The sequence below is a fragment of the Sylvia atricapilla genome, chromosome 1, assembly GCF_009819655.1.
Source record: "Sylvia atricapilla isolate bSylAtr1 chromosome 1, bSylAtr1.pri, whole genome shotgun sequence".
Taxonomy (NCBI): Eukaryota; Metazoa; Chordata; class Aves; order Passeriformes; family Sylviidae; genus Sylvia; species Sylvia atricapilla.
In genome coordinates, this window is record NC_089140.1 from 48,637,274 (window position 1) to 48,657,638 (window position 20,365).

General features: G+C 39.3%; 1 protein-coding gene across 1 annotated transcript in view; it reads right to left on the reverse strand.

Annotated features, from left to right (window-relative positions):
* Positions 1-1,212: 1,212 nt before the first annotated feature.
* STAC (SH3 and cysteine rich domain) overlaps positions 1,213-20,365 on the reverse strand; it is a 69,888-nt gene continuing 50,735 nt past the window's right edge. The window contains exons 7-11 of the mRNA XM_066322095.1: positions 17,169-17,233; positions 16,193-16,281; positions 12,522-12,573; positions 12,269-12,406; positions 1,213-4,260 (exon numbers count right to left, since the gene is read on the reverse strand). Of these exons, the coding sequence (XP_066178192.1) occupies positions 4,162-4,260; positions 12,269-12,406; positions 12,522-12,573; positions 16,193-16,281; positions 17,169-17,233 (443 nt within the window). The 3' untranslated portion in view covers positions 1,213-4,161. The remainder of the gene's footprint in view (positions 4,261-12,268; positions 12,407-12,521; positions 12,574-16,192; positions 16,282-17,168; positions 17,234-20,365) is intronic.

Consider the following 20,365-nt stretch of genomic DNA (forward strand, 5'->3'; position numbering starts at 1 on the left):
CATGGGAATATCATTCACACTCCTCCATCTCTATATTTTATGTGTTCTATTTAGGAAGCGACCCTTACCCACCAGCCAGTAATGGAAATCCTATAAAAAGAAAAAAGGGAAAAAATGCACCTCTTTCCTCATTTCTAATAATAATAATAATCATGAGCAGTACCTTCAGAGGTACAGTAAAAAGTACAAGGTATGTGGTAGTCAGGTGTTATCTGGTACAGATATAAATAGATCAGACAAATGACATCATATTTTTTTAAGAGAACAGCAACACTGAGGAGCCCTTTGCAAGATAATGAACTTGAGTCCCTGTGGCATTCAAAGGTTCTTTTTTACTTTGGATTTAAATGGGATAAGATTGATATGGCATACTGCATTTATTCAGCATCCTTTATGGAAAGAAAGATGTCTTTTAAATGCTCAATAAATCAGACTTGTCTGCACATATTTAAAATAAATGAATTGGGTTCATTTTGCAAAGACATCTGTCTAGTTCCATTTTAGAAAACCTACATGGTCTCCAATGACTCCTTTAGAAGGTTGCAGCACTTTCAAATCTCCCATGACACTTTCTGTTGACCCTGTGCATGTTCCTCTGATGGCACCGAGTGCTATATTTAGTCAATTAATTCTTGACAAATAATTAGAAAAAAAGGCTGTAAGCAATTCTAAGGTATCCAGTGTTTGTAGGTGTAAGTGTGGTAGTTCCTCTGGGGCAATGAATCCACAGCTGAATGGTGTTGTGCTGCAGGATATATCTCCAGATGGAGTCACTGATTCAAAATGGCAGATTTAGGAAGAGGTCATAGTAAGCTGTGATACTGTGTTATTTACTGATGGGAGAAGATCATGATTTGGGCAGCTCATACTCAATTCATGTTGGTCAGCTGTTCCTAGCACACAGGAAAATATTTTATGGGGAGTTTTAAGTTGTGATGAGATGTTGAATGGCTAAAACTACTTTTTGATGTGCCAGTAACAAGTGTTCAGGATGGCCCCACCACAAAACTTCCCTGTGAATCTACATGTTACATACATTGCAGAAATATGTTAGAAATGGTTTTCTAAATGTGACAAATGCAAGTGCTGTAAATTTTAAATGGAAATGCTCAGTAACCTCTGTTGCTGATGGGTTTAGTGACTGTTCTTCAAGGCAGGTAACTAAAAATTCCATAGTCTGATGCAAAAAAGCCAAGACACATACACTTCTATTCTCCTTCCAACCATCACATAGTCTTTATTAAGTAGAATATTAAATTAAATCTGAGCAGCATTTATCTCCTAAGATTCAATTTTTCTGAACATATGTCAGATAAAATCCAATCCATCTTTTGTCTGATTTTTAACTGCTTGCTAACACAGTACCTATTGCAAACTGCATATGGTAGTAAAAAAAAAAAAAAAAAGATGAGATACTTGTCTGGATTCAGAGTAAGGCATCTAAAATAAATTTGAGTAAAATTACCTTAATTTAGCAAATACTTCAGTTTTAAACATGGAAATAGCCAATGAATCACATGCGTAAAGTAGGACTCATGAATGATATGTGCTTCTTGCTAAATTAGGCATAAATTACATCTACAGATTGAATGGCAGCAAAAGCCCAGTAAAAAGACAAAACCAACCAACCAACCAACCAAAAACACAAAGAAAAGATAAACATGAAAGCTTTGGTTCAGAAGCAATAGTTTCTCAGATGTAATGCAGTCGACATAAGGCCTGTTTTGTTTTTACTCAGTCACTTTATTATTTATTGCTCAGTATCAAAAAGAATAAAACTGACATTGATTAAAGGCCATTGTGATTTGTAGGTAATATTAATATAATTCTTTGAATAGTATGATGCACATTGTAGGGATAAATCAAAGTCATAGAATACTGAAAAAGAGGGGAATCACAGTATGATGCAATCATGTAAACAATAGCACATATATATATATTAATATAGATTTCCTTTTGTCCACTTGACAGGCCTGATCAAAAGTAGCAAATATCTCAGTTGTAACAAACACTTGAATTTTTCCTTTGAATGGGTGAATATATATAAAAAGGTAATCTTATAAAGCAGACTGGATTAATATTTCTCTACTGCTTTTCCTCTTCATCCTTAGGGATTATCAGAATCCTCCCTCACTGAGTTTATTGGTTACTTAAGAAAATGAGCGAAGCAGATGTTTCTTGAACTGGAAAAAAAAACCCTGCTGATATTCCCACAGAAGATATGAAATCAAATACTTTTGATCAGCCAGGAGTTTATTAATAATCAGTATGGACTGGTTGCATTACATAGGGCCATGTTTCAGCAGCTGGCAGCCCTACAACTTCCCTTGCAATTAAATGATGCATAAGAGCTGCAAAATACGTCTCTGAGAGGCTGAAGACCAATCTCCTTTGAGAACTTCTGGTCAAGTGTAGAGTCCACCTGGATTTTATAAGGCTTTGAGCAACATCAGCTATTCAAATAAGGCAGCTCAGCTACTGAGATCTGGGCTATGCAACACAGATTCAACCTGACTCAATATATGGGAACAGGACCAGTAACTGCTTCTTTTAGAAAGAGCATCAACTTTGCAAAGGCCTATACTAGCCTGGCATGCAGTATCAGGATTCAGGACACCAACTTGTGGTTAGTCACAGAAAAGACAGGCATTCGATTTCAAGGAAAGAAGGCATGAATTCAGCAGGTAGCTTTAGGATAGGGCTTAATCTCTGTGTCATAATACATGCTAAGCTGTTTAACTGTATTTGATGCAATTACATCCAATTAAATACTTGGAAGTTAGGTTCTCTGTCTTCAAATATCATAGGGCCCCTGCTCTACAACAGAATTGGCTCTGACTGACTTGTGCAATTTAGTCAAGACCCACAGGTCTCACAGACTGCTCCCCAGTTCTGAAAGGTTCCTGTGCCCAGAGCACATTTGAAGATGGAAGCTTATATGGACAAAACAGGGATGTCTGCACAGTCTCACTAGCATGGAAAAGACTCAAGGGATGATCACGGTGGTTTATGCCAAGGAAAAATTTATGTTAGTGTATTTAGTGCTGAATCTGCAAAACTTCTATTTAGCAAATGGAGAAGAGAGTTTTGGTATGTGAACACACCATGAAGACACTCAGTGCCTTTCTGTCATGAGTTCTGCATTTTGATAATTACAGACTTCAGTCCTGTGTGCAGACTGTCCTTTCCTAATATTTTCAGCCTTCCAGTGGGTTATATAACTGTTTCATTTTTATATAAATAAGATTAATATATAAAATGTTTTAAGTGCAATAAACACAGAAAAATATAAAATGTTTCAAGCCTGTGGCTCTCTCCTAGCATTTTTACCCATTTTCTGTATCACCAAATAAAGGTGAAGGAAACACAGAGCAATGCTTGCAAGCAGGCTTGTGAATCCAAGGACCAGAAATTTTTGTGAACTATGAGAGCAGCCAACATACATCCAACATATGCTGAGAGCTTTTCTTCATATACAGAAAAAACAGACACACAGATTTGCTACTCTTTCCTATGGGAAGATTGCACAGAAAGAGAAAGTTGCCAGCTTCCAGGGCACAGTGCATTTCTTGAACTGACATTCACACGGTGTCTCCAAACTGATGTGTTATGAGACTAAACACCAGGACTAAACGTTTAAACTTGGTTGGTGTTGGGGGCAGAACTGTAGAACCACAGCCACACTTTACTACAAGCTTTGGACTGTAGTATGAGGACAGTTTGAACAGTACTCTCCCCCCTCCCCCAACATACAGACTTCAAACAGGAAAGCAGTCCAACAGTTTTCTAAGACACAAGAACAGGACGCTAGTTTAGTCCTTCAGAAGAAGCTGTCTGTCTCCATCAGGGTTGTAGCAGCCATCTTGTGCCAGAAACCAGCCCAGGCTTTGTTTCTCTCCCTCTCTTACCTTATTCCTGTTAAAGTCCAAGGGCCTCTCATTTCCCTGGTGGTTTCTGACTATGTTTTCTTTCAAACATTCAACTTTTCATATTTTTAGTGTTGCTGTGGCAGTCTAAATGTCTTTTTCTTCATGTTGTTCAGTTTTCTCACTATTTCCCTGAACATCTGCAAGACAGCCCATCTGGGTTGACACAGTGTGAGATGAGGCAGACAGGCATTGCCAACAAAGGGCTCCCACTGCAGTGAGTGGCCTGTCGGAATCAGATGTTTTCTAAGACGTCTGTGGGGACAAATCCTTTCTTCTTCCCACTGTATACCTTGATAAAGCCATCGTGTTCCTTTTCAGAAGTCACACAAATCTGAATACAAAAAAAGTATGAAAATGTTAAACTCTTTGCCATGATCAAAAGACAAATTATTCCAGGGTACTGAGCAGGTAGGCTAGACATCCTGCTAGTTACTTCTATAAGTAGAACAATCCCTGTTGGACTCTTACTGCTTTGATAAGAATCTCAAACTCACATATTTAGAGAGTTACCTTTCCCCCATTTCCCTGAAGTGCCATGTAAACATGAGAGATATCAAAATTGTTAAAAACTTTGTGGTGGATAAAATCTTTTGAAACTTGAATTTTGACTTCAGCCTACTGTAATGATCATGCTGTAGTTGTCTGTGCATGAGAGAAATGGGTATTTCAGATCATGAGCTGACTCCCTCAATGCCTGGCTGTGAAAAGTAATCGTGGGTCAGTTGTAGCAGCTGACCTGAATGCAGGCATATTCTCTTTTGCATTTTAAAGGAGCCTCAGTGCTTCTGAGACAGGCAGTGGATCATGTTATTTACTCAGCCCTCACACCTGCAGATGCCTCTTTTGAATACCAAAATGTGTGACCCAAATCCAGCTCTGTGAGAGTGTTTCCATAACACCTACTCCACAGGGAAGCAGTCTTGAAATCATGTGGTCTTTATAATAGCACAAATATTACACTGTGGCAAAGGTTTTCTTTTTCTCCTGATCTTTGTGACCTCAGGCATTTCCACTTTAAGGTCCTTCTTGGAACATCTGGAAATGGCCAAGCCATTTGAAAGGCTCGTGGCACAGGCATTTTAGACTGGGCACAGCACCACACCAAATAAAGACTTGTTTTCAAATGTCTGTGCCAAAGAACTATACATTTTCTGCTAGTCAAACAAGGTTAAAATATAGCTAGAAAACTGACAGTCCTATTGAGACCAGTCCACACACTGACTTCTCATGTCTGTGCCAGCCCTTTATCTGGACTAACACTCATCTCTGTCTGATAAGTATTTACGACGTTTATTTACAATAATTCATAGGATGTGAAGTGAACAAAAATAGTTCTAAAGTGTTCCTGGATAAATCCATTCCAGCATGACTATTATGGGTGACATCTAAATACCATATCTGAATTCTGGGCCAATTTGTCCTGTTGTTGCTTACAGGAAATTTATTAGCAGCCAGAAGGAAATGAAAGGTTATAAAAAGGAGATGAAGCTGCTCCATATTTACCACTGCTAGTATTTGGAAATAGGGAGGTGGATCTCTGTACCTGCAAAAAAAGTTTTGAAAAGTAAATGGACTCATTAATTTTCTTACTTATCCTGCCTACTCAACACTAACTGAATTGGATCCCTGGGGCAGAATGACTGAGCACACCAACAGGGCTGACATGCAATTAGAAAGAATAATGTATTGTTGTTTGGGCTAAATAACATGGAAAGCGTGGGAGAGGTCTAGAACTGATGCTGTCTAGTTTAGGTTCTGTTGCAAAACAGCCAGGCTCATTTATGTAATGAATCCCCAGCACAGCATCTGCTTCCTCTGCAGTCACATCAGCATTCAAAACAGAGAGGTGCAAAGCACATGGACAGAGAAAGGTTTTTCTAATGACTGCTACATGTTGGTCTCTGTCTCTGAGAAAGAAATGATGAGAGAAAAAGTCTGCAAAGAAGCACAAGACTAAGGATGGTCAAGTACAGAAGGGTATCCAGGTGTGGGAAGGAGCACTAGCTGAAAAGTTCCTCTTCTCAGTTGATCCCTACTGCTGTGAGCCTTTGTGAGCATAACTAGAGCTGGCTGGTTAAAAGGAGTGATTCACTATATTGTGTTTTTCTCCTAAGTGAAGGTGTCTGCAAGACTTCTAGCTTTTTGATAGGATCCCCAAAATAATCACATCTCCAGCAGGTGTACATTGCTCACTTTTTTTTTTGCTTAACTTCTCTGGTGCAGTGGAGAACATATTACAAGAACAGAGTGGTTTACCCTGTTGTCTTGTATTGTTAGCAGAATGATTTGTGGACAAAAGAAAAATACTGAGGTTTCTGAACACTGTTTTTCTTTAATATGGTAAATTTCTTATTTTTTTCAGTGAAGTAGGGTATTATTATTCTTTTTTCTGTTGCTCCTTTGAGTGATCCTTGATATCAGTGAGAGTGCTCTGCTAGAGCAATAACTTTAGGTCTTCACTGGGCATAAGGAGTAAAGTGGCTTTATATGAGAACTCTCACTCTACATACCAATACATAGATCTGAATTTTCCCAAATTCCACCTGAAATTCTCTCATGCTAGGACACTAAGCTTTGCATGTGCTGGACCCCAGATGGCAGAGTTTTTTCCCACTACTTTCCAAGGAAAGATAGGGTTCAGGGGCAGAGTAAGCTCGGCCACAATATGCCACACTTTCATAATCCTGTGCAACTCAGGAGATCTCCTGGGTCTGTGACAGCTGCTGGAACTTTGCAAAGCCCTGAAGCTGCTCTAGATTCTGCAGTTTTCAGAGAAGACTGAGTAAAACACCATCTATGGCCAGTTTTGCTCTCATCCCCTTTTACGTATGCAAGGATTTCACCCACAAGTTGTATCTTGGAGAGTTGGCTCTTGATTTTCTTACATGAATGTAAATTCAGAGTAATCCCAGATGAGGAGATGGTAGCATTCAGAGTTTTGGATTTCACCCAATGAATCAGCTGTTGTTGAGGATTAGCCCTGATGAGATATGGCAAAGATGATGTCACGAGGTGCCACAGGTATCAATAGGTGGTCATGGTTTTTCTGGATAAAGTCAAAAGCTGCTTAAAATGGCAGCTACTCAGGCTGGCGTGTTTTGGGTGTCAGGTTGCTGGGCTGACTAGAAAAGTGAGTCAGAGAAACCACTATTCAGCGAATTTGGTAGGAACACAAAGGGAGATGGTTTGGATTTTTCCCCTGCACTCTGGCTCAAGAGATTAGTAGTGGAGTAAGTCACAGGGTAAGAAACCACATCTCAGGCTATTTCTCATTCAATGAGTTATCTTTGGAATTACCTGAAAGTGGGATCTATTATTATAAAGTCACTTACCCATTCTTTCATCTCATTTTCTTTAAAAAATAGTCAAAACACTAAAAAAAACCCCAAACAAATGTTCAGATTGTGACTGCTGTCTGAACTTGTCAACAACTGCCCTGAGAATTTTTTATTTGTCAGTCAGCCCTGAGCAGGTGGAGGAGATGAGCAACTAGGAAATTGTCCTTTGACCTGCATGGTCATTCCTGTTCTTCTAAATCCTGTGCTTTGAATTTGGGCTTAAATGGCCAGTTCTCTTTGGGAGCAATTTTGAACTTGCTGTAACTTTTTGCAGCTTTCTGCTCTTCTTTCTTCCACATAATTAACCCATCTGACAGCCACAGGCTGGTTCTGATGAAGTAGGACTTTGGTTATGAGGGCAGTAGAGTTTCAAGAGCTGTCTTGGAGCTCGCAGACAGTGTCAGGTCAAGAGGTCTGCAAGTTCAAGTCTTCTGTTTGCAAGAATGATGCCACAGGGACGCTGAACATCTACATCTGCTGCTGCCAGTGCACCGAGGTCCTTGCCTATGTGACCCTTGGGGATGGAAATGCTAAGCAGTTCAGTTTCCATAACCACACGGTCGTAGTGCAAATGATGATAAAGGGGTTTATATCAGTTTTACTAACTTTCAGACTGAGAACAACTGTCTTGTTTTACCAATATCACCTACTTAAGTTTTTAAAGAAGTCCTGGACTGGATGTGTAATGATCTGTGGCCCTGTTTTGAATGCTTGCAAGTCTGTCTTGCCACTCAACACCCCTGAATGTATGGGGACACTCATCCCTTCTCAGCAGACTGATGCCAATGGAAATCAGAGAGAGCTGAAAAATTACCCTTTCCCATTCAGCCTAGCTGTGAAATGCTAAATAAAGAACTGCAACATCACTTTCAGTGGTGAGTTTGCCTTTTAAACAATTTAATTTGAATGCAAAAGTCACGATGATGAAACTGGTTTTCAAAGGCAGCTGAGTTATGCCCTTAGAAGCTCAGCTTCTTTTACAGCATCCCAAATTATGGGGACCTAAAGTAACTACAAGGAAATGAGGTGAAAAGCCAGGTAGCAACAAAGCATACAGGCTAATCCAAAAACCTGAGAGAAGTGGATTTCCTGGGTCTGTAGACCGGTCCTCCAATCCTGCCTTATTAAGTGACAACTGTAAAACATGACAGACTGGATCTGTTGCATTGACTTTCATGTAAACTCACAGTACACTCTGGATGAGGCAAAGAGCAGCTGATTCCCAGTTTGCTTCAAATGTCACATTTTGAGGAAATTTCTCTTGCTCAAGATCACTTGCACAATTTAAAATCATTTGTGTTATTAATTACAAAATGCCCAGCTCTAAACTAATTTGCATTAGAGTGGTTGTAGATGTCAGAGGCAGCCAGGCAAAGGTGTCAGTAAGATCTTTTTCAAAGTAAAGCAGACATTCAAACTGCAGATTATTTTTACCTTTTTAAAAATAAGGATGATCAAACACCTTAAAGACGTTTTAAGACATGCTTTTCCAAATATTGATGATATATTAGATATTGAGAGGTTTTTTTCTTTTTGTGAACAAAGGTCAAATCAGAGCCTGTTATGCAAAGAAATATTTCTATAATGTTTGGTAATGAATTTGGGGAGTCTAGGGCAGGAGTAACAGGCTGAAGAAAATTTTATGTTTATAAGTGATACATAAGTTTATACATATATAAGTGATGATACAATCAATCAGAGTTGGAAATTATGCAGTTTGTATTGTTTGTGAGAAGAGCTGAAAGTGTGGAAAGCCACTGAAATCAGTCATGTTTGATTTCCTTATTGATAATCTTGCCTTACTGATGTCAGCGGCTATGCCTGCCTACCTCCTACTCAATCCCTGATTGAGGCTTGTGGTGCCCAGTCTTCTTCTGAACTGCTTTTAAGACTCAAAACCTGCCAGTGAACCTTAAACTCCAAGATTCTGGCATCTTTAGAGCAGTACATTTTTTCTCTTCTAGCTTGGGTTTCATGTTGAGTAGTGAAATTTTTAAGGGATCCTTTGCGAAGAGTAGCTTGTATATATTGCTAAAGATGGATGAACAAACTATGATTTTCTTCAGCCCGCTCCCTGAATATTGACTTTGCCAGAAAGGTTTGCATGAAGCTGAAACTCCAAATGTTATTTCCAAGGCATGAAACTGCCAAATGATTCCAGTAAAAGTATTTATCACTGTGCCTCAAACTTTGAAAATAACTCTGCTTGCCCAAAATGGCTTTTCTTAGGGTAGTCATGTGGCTTTGTTGATGTCAACTTATTGCCTTTTGCCTTACAAGAGCAGACACTGTACCCAGAAAAATTCCTATAGGGCATGAGGTGACAGAGACCTGAAGGATAAACCATGGAAAGTATCAAGCAATATAAAGAAAATTCATATTATTGTCACTGGAAAAGTTTTTCTTTTAGTATATCATCCTTACCTTCATTGTCAGAATGGTTCTGTACTCCTGTTAGACCACACTGAAAGTGACTCAGTGAAGTAACTTTGCCATACTATAGTCACAGGTATTAATTAGACCAGTTAATGAGCTTTTCTAGCTAAAGTGAGACTTGACAGGAATAAGTAATGATGAATAATCTCCCCTGTTTGCTAATCTGGAAGAAGTCAGTGCTTTGTACAGAGTACATGTGTTGCAGTCACAGCACTCTAAACACTGTGCCCAAAGACAGGTAACATGGCTGATGAAATCCCACAGGGTTTCCAAGTAGAACAAAAGACAGAGAAAAAATTCTGCCAAAGTTTTCCCACAAGTCCCATTCAGATGACTTTGCTTTTTCCATGCGTATTGCACCTCTCTCTCTCTTCTTCGCATGGAAAACAATGGAGAAATAAGGGACAGAAAATAAGAGAAATGGCTGAAGAAAAAAGAAAGGAAATTTGACTTTGGAAATACAAATTAAATTTTTAAAGTAAAAAACCGCCAATAACAATTAAAATGTTTTTCATAATAAGAGTTTTTCCACAATGAAGAGAGAGTTGGTTTTTTTTATCAGAAAACTAGTGTCCTGTATGGAGGGACAGCAGGAAGCAGATAAGTGTCCATGGCCTTACCGTGGCTGTCCCACCTGGAAATTATCCAAAATGCCTTTAAGCTACTTAAATGCCCCACTTTTGCATAATTTGTGTGAATGGAGCAGGATCTGTTTGCTATGCTCCTTTCCTCTCATGTCTCTGCATTCATGTGTTTATGCAGTCTGATCTCTGCCCCCTGTTTCACAACAAATATTTATTTCTTTCTTCCTCTGGAGCCTCTCCCACATGGAGCGAGCACCCAGCAGCATATTCAGCCTCAGCATTTGTGTGGGCTTGAGATAGAGCTGTAAAAATTTTTTGAAAAAAGGAGGTAATGGGGAGACAGGATAGATTCATCCCTTCCTTTGCCTCCTGCCTTGCCAGAGACAATGAGGCACCCCTGACTCCAAGCTCCCTTTGTGATGCTATTATGAAATAGGGACAATAGGAAGGTCTTGTGTTTGGATGAAGCTGTGAGAGCTGCCCACGTGGAAACTGTGGTTTTGTGTGAACTGAGGCAAGTAACTGGGCTCTCCCTGCTTGCAGCAGTTGCCATACTGACAGAGATGATCTGGCACACCCACTAATGAGAAGTGACGCAGATCTTGACCATTCCCTCATGCTGCCATACTATGTTCCAACACTACCATTTCCTACCTATGTCCTTGTGTATTGCTTATTTTAGAATATAAAGCCTCCAAAAGCTCTTTTTCTGCTCTGATAATATTTCTTTTGTCTGTGTGCACAGACAGAAAAAATTAAAAGGGATATTGGGTAAAAAGAATGTAAGAACTTCCTTTCTAGAAACTGCAGAGCTACCCAATGTACTATGTGTACAGGAGCAGTTAATATATATTCTGGTCACTGTAGTTCTGTGCCTTCCTTAAAAACTGTGTGCACCCAAGGATTGTTAGCACTTTTATGTTTTGCTATGTTTCAGCAGCATCCAAGCTGTAAGTTAATCTTATCCACCAGTGGAGTGAAGCGTTAAAAAGGTTCTGTATGGAAAAATCTACAGCCCCGAGGTCCACACTGGTTCTGACTTCTCTACTTTAATAAAATCAGTGGCTGTTCAGGCTGTAAAGCAAACCATTTCTGGTGATGTGGCATAGTTGCCACAGGAAAGGAAAGACCTAATAGGTGGAATAACATGAGGCTTTGCAAGGCACACTGAGAAAAATCTACCTTTTAATTGCATCCAGGTGTCAGGGAACTCAAGCTGTGTATCACCCTTAGTATGTCATCCTCCTACTTACATGAGCTTATACCACAAACCTGTTCCTCAATGCAGGGTTTGAATCATGGCTTGTGCCTAGTGAACCCACCTGAAGGACACCAAATAGAAGGAGCTGATGAAAATGCAGGGGGGTGAATGGACTCTGCAAGTCCTCACTGTACATAGTGTGCTTCAGCTCACAGGAGCACTGATAGCCTAAAATATATTACAGCCTGCAGAGAGGTTATTTCAGTGGTGACACACACACAAAAGGATTAAATATACCTTGCAACTGGCAAACAAGTGTAACATTTAGGATTTATAGCCTTGTGTGGTGCTGTCTTTATTCTGTTCCTGTTGAAACAAAGACAATGGGCTGTGTTTAGATAAGTTAAAGTCTGGGGAGGGAGGCTCTTTTATTAGATTAGCTCTAATAGTGAGCTAGAAAACCATATCATTTTTCAGGCACACAAGGTCTACTGTGTTCATCCCTCTAAAGTCAGCAAGAGAGTGAGAAATATGTAAAGTATGACTATGAATGTCTGTGAGACTGAAAATTCAGGCTGTGTCAGGCATCGAATATGTGTTTGCACAAGACAAACACTGCTCTTAAGTGGCTACTAGACACTGCTACCATACAAATAATAACTCTTGTAAAACTGCAGTGAAAAAATCTGCCTGTCCTCATCTTGCAGGATTTTCCCTTGAGTCACTGGTAAGACTGCTGGATACTCTAGTCCAGTGAGGGTCCAGCACAGACGATCTTACCTGGTTCTCTTTCAGAGTTATCTGTCCCTGCTCCTTGCAGCCAATGAATGTCCTGATACACCTGTAAATCTTCTCATTTTGTTGCACTCTCTGAACAAAGTTAGCAGGAAAATATCCAGTTCTGTCATCGATTCTCCCCTATGAAGGAAACATATTGATAGTAGAAGTTTGTTAACAGAAGCAGCTTTAATATGTGATCAGTATTGAAAACAAGATATTTTTCCTTTTGGAAAGAAAACAGACTAGCACATACCTTCCACCAGTCTTCATTAGAGTCTTCCAGAAGTGTAATCATATCCCCTGGCCTGTAATTAGAAGAGGAACAGTATGTAAGATGACTCTTAATTGTCATGTTGAATCACCTTCCACAATTCCCTTCTAATAGGAAGGTGGTCCTTCCATGGGTATTTTGTCTGAGCGTTCACTGAAGGTAGACTTAATAAAGTGGCAAGGTTTTCTTCAGTCACACATTTTAATATAGAAAGAGAGTCTCTGTCTTGGGGCTAGATCATTAATTTGAGACAACATCTGTGAACTGGAAGTTTTGCTTCCTGTTTATTAAGAAACTGTTTAAAATACAGTCCCTCTTTGTTAAAGGCATTGCTGCTTTACTTTAAGACATTTCACACTGTTGGGACACACTACTTCATCATCTGTGTTTTCAAGCTGTGATTGTAGAAGGAAGGCAGCAGGAAAATAGTTCTATTTTACTGACAAAGGCAATTAACCAGCAGGGATATAATTCTGCCCAAGAATATCTTTTTGATTTGAATGGGACGTATTTTCCTTTATAATGTGTGGTGCTGAGCTGTAATTGCTAAGTATCAGCATCCAGCTGACTAGTTCCAAAGCAGAGCTGGGAGAATAATTTGGCTGGAAACAGTAATAGCAAAATTTGCTAAGCTGATTTTGTGCAGGTAGTTGAACAGTTACTTGAACTTTTCCCCCCATTGGTGACACTTCATCAATATTCCTATGTAATTACAATAGTGGTATGTTGTAGAAAGTAAGTGGGAGACCACTTCCAATGGGATTAACTCCAGAAAGCTCTGTTTGCTGGATAAGAGATATTTCTTGATCTTAATAAAATTAATTGTTGACCCCTAATTATTCAGCTTTCCCAGTTGGGCTCACCGTATTTTTATCAGCACAAGAGCCTGCAAACTCATCTAGAGCATCTGTTACGATGGATAACTGGTCCAATTTAACAGGCTTTTTCAGAGCATACATAGAAAATGTCCAGGATGCATCTGGAGGTGTGGTCACTGATGGACCTCTTTGGTCCACTTTCCACATGGTTATCATTACTGCTGACAACTGGAGAAACAGGCATTTAGTCCTATACTGTGTGATCTGAAACAGGGTTTTCCTCAAGCTCTTCTCAAGAATTTGTTTTAATGTGTTTGGAATAATTAAACATGGCTGAGGTGAAGAAGGGAGCTAGAAAAAATGGGTAACTTGAAATCCCAGTGGTAAAAGATTTTTTTTTCAATGGGAAAGAATATTTGAGTACTGTACTACAGTTAATATTTAATATAGAACACTCAAAGAGGTTTTAAGAGAACGCATAACTTCAAAGGGAATAGACTGGGGTCAGCAACATTGGAGCCCTTACACTAAAAAGAAAAACACTTTAAACAGGAAGGATTTAGAGGGCCTTGTGCAGCCAGTGCTCTTCAGCCTGATAGTTAGAAAAATAACCCAGAAAATATAAATTTATCTGGCTGTCAGAGAAAGATGGCAACTGAACCTAACATCTCTCCCTGTCACTTGTCTGAGCACAGAGAATTTTAGGTTGAAGACCTGTTGATTTTTTTTTTTTTCTAGAAGAGAGCTAATAGAGATGTCTTTAATCTCCAAAAAGGATTCAAAATAGAAATCCCATCTGGACCTGTTATTCTTGCAGCCTAGATTTAAGCTGCTAATCCCTGATAGGGGGTAATCCACTTGGTTCTTACTACTGGTTGAAATCAGTCAGGTCTCATCTTTTTCTTCTGTAAATTACAACCCTGGATAAGTTGTCTGCTCTAACTCAGTGATCTAGATTTCAGGAGGTAGCAAGATAGGCACTTGTATGGGTCCCTTCCAACCATTCCATTCCATTCCATTCCATTCCATTCCATTCCATTCCATTCCATTCCATTCCATTCCATTCCATTCCATTCCATTCTCTGCAGTGTCTGAAACCTGGGGTTGCTTGCCTTCAGAATTCTCTCTTGTAATATAAGGCTATCTCTTAGAATAATTGTATTACCACAATATCCTTTTATTTTACTTATGCCAGAGCACTTGAAAATCTGACTGACTGCTCCTGCTGTTAGGGAAGAAATTCAGGCTGTGGTAAATTCTAATTTCAGTTGAAGTCAGGGAGACACATCTTCACTGCAGAATCTGCCCCTCCCTGTATCCTCTCAGACATGAGCTGGGAACTCCAGAAATCTGCCCTAACTCTTCCTCTCAGCCCAGGTCATTCCCTTGCTATTTGCCTTTTTTATGATGGAGCTGACCAGTGTCTGGCTGGTTCCCAACTCCAGTTCCCTAGACAGTGCTTGTTAGTCTTGACAACATTGCCCTGCTGAACCCACCTCCAGCACCTTAACTACTCTAAATGGAATTCATGCAACTGAGTTGGATCCTGCCTGGCTCTGCAGCAACAAAACAGCCTTACCAGCTAGTGGGCAGAATTTATGGAACAATGTTAACATATATATTACTGAATTTCTGACCAAGGGCTAAACAGTGCTGCTGTGGTTGAGTACCACTAGTCTAAAACCTAGCAAGCATCCCTGGAAAGAGCCTGGTGTCCCCTGAAAGAGCACCTTTCAGACCACAGGCTGCTCTTCTCCCTAAAATGTGGAACAGGAGGATTTTGAATGTCGATGTGTTTTCTGGATTTCTGTCTCAGTATGAGGATGGTAGTCCAGTACAGGTTTGTCTGAGAGATGTACTATATCATGGAAGAAATGCACAAGATGGAATATGCTCCTAAAGAGCAGGATGCAAAGTGTAATCTTTCAAGCAGAATAGCTGGCAAGTTGCACTAAAGGCTGTCATATACTGTGGTTATTTCCTGAAGAGCTGAAATTCCTAAAAATAATGATCAGGAAATGCCAGTAAAGCAGAATGATAGGAAAACTTGTAATTTCTGGATTACATCCCACCCTTTAGTTCCAGAGCAGTGAGAAGGCACAGCTGAGAACAGAAAAAAGGCTTTCAGTGTTGGAGATGCTGAAGAGAGGGGCATTTCTCTGTCAATTCCCTGAATTCTGTGGCACATGCATGATTATTTTGATATAGGGAAGCCTGGAGACCAGTGACATATTTCACAGTAAGAACTCTAGCAAGACCATGCAAAATGTGAGTAGCATGAACAAAATAATTTCAGTAAAAGAAAAACTGTCCTTTTCCTTCAGTGTGCTTGGATTAGACCTTGAAATGCAAGCAACTGATGCAGAACTGAGGAAGTAAGTGCTGAAAATGGCAATTAACAAGGTTATTTTGCAAAGTTCTCATGTTAAAATACTGCCATCCAGCAGCTGGACACCATTCACTTTTTTCAGAAACAACTGAGTAAGAGGGATGATCAAACAGGACAGGTAAAATTTTTAGCATTAGCATAAGAGCTGGTGGAGAATTCCTAGCTGAAAACTTCTGATTGGAAAACAAAGCAACTGAGAACATTTTATAGCTGAAAGCCATCTTGTTCCTGAAGTGATATAAGAGTTTTTGAAACTTTTAATCTATTGTATCCTTGCCAAAAGAATTGATCATCTGTTCTTTTTAACTGTGATAACATCTTTGTATCTAGATGGTTATGTCTATTAAAAATGTCAGAAGAAACCCTCTCTTCCCCAAAGTCATATATAACCATATGACCATCAGTGCAAATGTGTAAAATCAACTAACAAATATTTCGGAGTTTACCTCATCTCCAAGTCTTCATTTTCTTGTGGTACAAATTTGTACAAGGCAACATAGGTGTTCATTTGTAACGTGCTTTTATAAAATGGTCCCTTTAAGAAAAAAGAGAAAGAGAAAATTTAAATATCTGCTCTGTAAAGGAATTTGGTTTGCTTTGTTAGAGACAGAGGAACCAGAACCTGATCTTACAATAAATTATTCAGAATCATCTCTCTGTTCTCACGACTTGGAGGACTACGGCCCAAGTACATTGCAGACCATTAAGGCAGTAACTATCATAATTTAGAAAGAAGATTATTGGAACTCCAAGATCAAATTCCAGGCTTACAAAGAACACAAGCAGAAATTTGCACTGGCTGGTCTCTGGGACAAGATCCTAAAAATGAGTGTGTCTTTTTTCTCTCTGTAGTATATATGATCACTCTTATGAGTCCAGTAGTGTATTATTGTCATTATATACGGTGTCTAGTCTACAGTCCTCATTATGGATGGAGCTAGAATTGTACAGTGCACAGGTGCAACTTCACTTTCTTGAAGTGATTTTAATGCGTAAAAGCTTTTTGTGCTGGATTTTCAGCAGAGAAGACTGGCTACTCTCTCTTTTCGCTTTTTCTTCTGCTGATCTGGGGGAAAAAAAGAAAGAGTAGCTAAAACAAACACTACATAATTTTCAAAATCAAATCTGTGATTTTTTACATTATGGCAGTTCTATTGTAATTACATGGCCTGCACACTTGGAGTGTTTCCAAATCAATTTGCAATAAGCAGAAAAACATAAAGTGATGACAAAGGATAAACCAAAAGCCATCCAGTAATGTGGCTTTCAGCCATGGCTAGTGGCCCAGAAATGGTGTAAGAACATGAGAATCAGATATCAGTGATCCATAAGACCCAGTCAAGGTCCTCAGACAGGCATAAAAACAAGAGTTTTATGTGACTTCCCATTACCATTGCATCATTACAAAATTTATGCTCATACCGGGGAATGTATGCTTTTTGGTTCTTCTCCAAAGTGTTCTGTGCCATTTTCAGAGTATGTAAACACTGAAATAAAAAAAAAAAAAAAACAAAAAAAAACATGACATTTTAGGAGTAGTTTAAGACTCTTCACCTTAACAGGATCACCTCTGTTCCTTCACTTGTTTGTCCTTTCTTTTATTAACACATTTCTGGGACTAGCCTGCTTGGTAGCTGACAACCTAACAGAGTCTGTGGAGAAGCTTTGTAAGGGAAATAGTAAAGCTCTTTGATAGTAGAGAATTGTACTTGGATATTGAAAAAACATGACAGTGCTCTTGTAACAGATAAAAGACAAGCAAAAACGGCAGCCACAACATGCAGGAGAAAGATTTTGTACAAAGTGACAGGCATTTATAAGCACACACATCTTCTCTGACAAAATGTAAGACAATGTTATAGTCATAACATTCAGTCTGTGAATATGAAGGAGGCATGTGAGTTGATACCTGCCACACTCAATGTGAAAATGCCACAAGTTGTGTCTGGCTGTGCTGACTGAGGTGGACTTGGGGCTTCAATGTGTTCCTCACCTGTTGCAAAGGGACTCTGACCCTGCAGACTATCACAAGTATCAGAAGGAAAACCCTAGAATTAATCCCAATTTCCTGTATAATTACTATATATATGTCTGGCATCTGTATGAAGGGTTTAAAGTGCTGCTATTACAGTTGGGCAGTGTTTAAGTCCTACTCAAATCACTATGCTTCGTTTTTCATGTTCAGAGGAATGGGAGTTAGGAGGCAAATTGAAGATGTTCTGGTGAATACTGAGTTGGATACAGGAACATTTTGGGCTTGCAAAAAGTCATTCAGCAGACAAAGTAAAAGCATTTCAGCATCATGTCTGGAGTAATTCCTGTTTGGTAACAGAAAATAAAGCAAGTTGCTAATGTACAGCCTCATGAGCTGTGGAGTTGACCCAGCATATAAGGAAGGAGCTGAACTGTATCCTCGTGTTGGCTGAGAAGTGCTCACCAAAACTGTGTTTGAAGGGTCATCATCCCATATTTGATGCAAGGGGAAAATGCTCAAATCACTGTTGATAACAGGCCCATAGATGTCACCTAAAGTACATTTTGGCTTTTGAGACTTGAGTTACAGACAACAGTTCACAGCAGTGAAAAACTATAACTGGCTTAGAGGAAGCTGAAGGGCTAGAAATTAAGTATGCCATCTCACAGTTGTAAACTGGGAAGCTTTGCTTCCCAGGATTTCTGTCAGGGCCTAAATGAAAGAATCTCCCCTTGAAGTTGTTTTCACAGGAGTCTAAACGGAAAATTACATGGCCACACCTGTGCTGACTCCTTTTACCCTTCTGGAGGCTGTCTTTTCTGCTGTTTCCCTTTACCAAAGAGCATCAAATGTACATTTTCCTAAATACTTATTTGCAGAACAGTATTTTAATGGGAAAAAAGGCAAACAAAACAACACAAACTCAACCAGAATGGACCTGAGTCATCCAGGCATTAATGTGGAATTTTCTGATAAAGAGGCAGTGGACAACTGAGGAAAAAGGAGTCATGAGTCACTTTGTAAAAACATTTTGAATGTACTTTAATTTTTAATCCATGTTTAGTTCGTGGTCTCTGGATATTAATAAGAGGCACTTGAATCTGAAGCCATAGAAATATGTTGTTCATATCTCCACACAACAGAAATCCATCTGTTTTCATATTTGTTTGCCCTAGAAGCAGCAGACAGAAAGAAAAAATAAAAAGGAAAAAACCAGGGGTTTTTACACTCTGAAAAGGATTTTGCCATTTCCATAGCATGTGGAAACAGTGCAGGCAGTTTATTTAAACTCTATGAAGAGGAAATTTTTGGAGTGACTGATGCATAATTTATACCCTGAGCCTCTAAAGGATGGATTGTAGAAAAGCCAGTGCTGATCAAAGGAATCGTTAATGTGCCGCGGAAGTTATTTGGAGGTTTGACACATGCTGAGTTTTTAAACTAATCTCTTTAAGTAAGTTCCTTGAATGCTTTTCTGTGCATTCAGTGAATACAGATCTCAGAGAAAAAAAAAGTTTCTTTGGGTTTCAGAAATGAAGCTATTGACTTGCAAAGAAAAAAAAAGTTATCTGAACATTCAAACAGGGTTGATTTAATCTCAGGTGGGTAGGATAAAACAATGTGGCGCAGACTGAATTCTCTAACCAGGTCAGGTCAACTTGCACTTGCAAGACAGAAAACTTAACAAAATTTTCAGGAGAAATCAGATAATATGGATGAGATGTTCACAAAATGAGAGGAAGAAAATGTGTGAACACAGTGAGGAGAGGTGATAGGACCAAGAGGGGAGGAAAGTAATAAGGAGGTGGAAAAAATAGAAACCGACAGCTGAAGCTGGCCTTTCTCCTACATGAATTGGTAGCAGTATGTCAGGAACACTGAGGGTACCATGAAGAAAAAAGTTATGCTCAGTGTGGTTTGTTTTTGATCTATACATCTTGTGAGATTCAGCAAAGCAGATTACAGGTGCTGCTGGAGAAGTTGCCCTGATGGTTTAGGCCTGAAGTTGTGCTGAGCAGAAACTCTTTTTGTTTCTGACTTTGACCACCGTGACTGAATTCAAGAACAGAGTCACAAACACCAACTCTTGGTGGGTGAGATTTCATTACTAAAGTCTTGATGCTATACTGGTTTTCAAATCTCATCAAGCCAATGCTGTAAAAAACATTATTTTTGTACTGCGAATCAAACAAAATAATTGGGCCATTAATGTTACTGGGCACATATTACAGTTGTACTGAGAAGCTGCAATTACAATCAAAATTCACTTAATTGTGTACTTTACAGACACAAAGATCTTTTATGATTAGTTTTCTGTCCCAAAGAGGTTATGATATACAAAATCACAGAGAAAAATATCAAACATATGGAAAAGAAAGTGATTTTTTGTTCCATTTTGCAAGTGTCAAAGGGCAGCATGTTAAGTCTACAGTCATGATCATGAAGTAAAGACAGGAGATAGGGAATGGACCTGAACCTTGTCCAGTGGCAGTTTTGGGCACACCAAATTAAGGAAAGTGGTGGCTTCAATTTCATCTGAATGGCAAAAAGTGTTCCCCAAATTCTTGCACCCACTCACCTCCTGCTTTGAAAACCAGAACACTGCTAAAAGCTGGACATGCCATAACCCCCCATGCCATGAAAC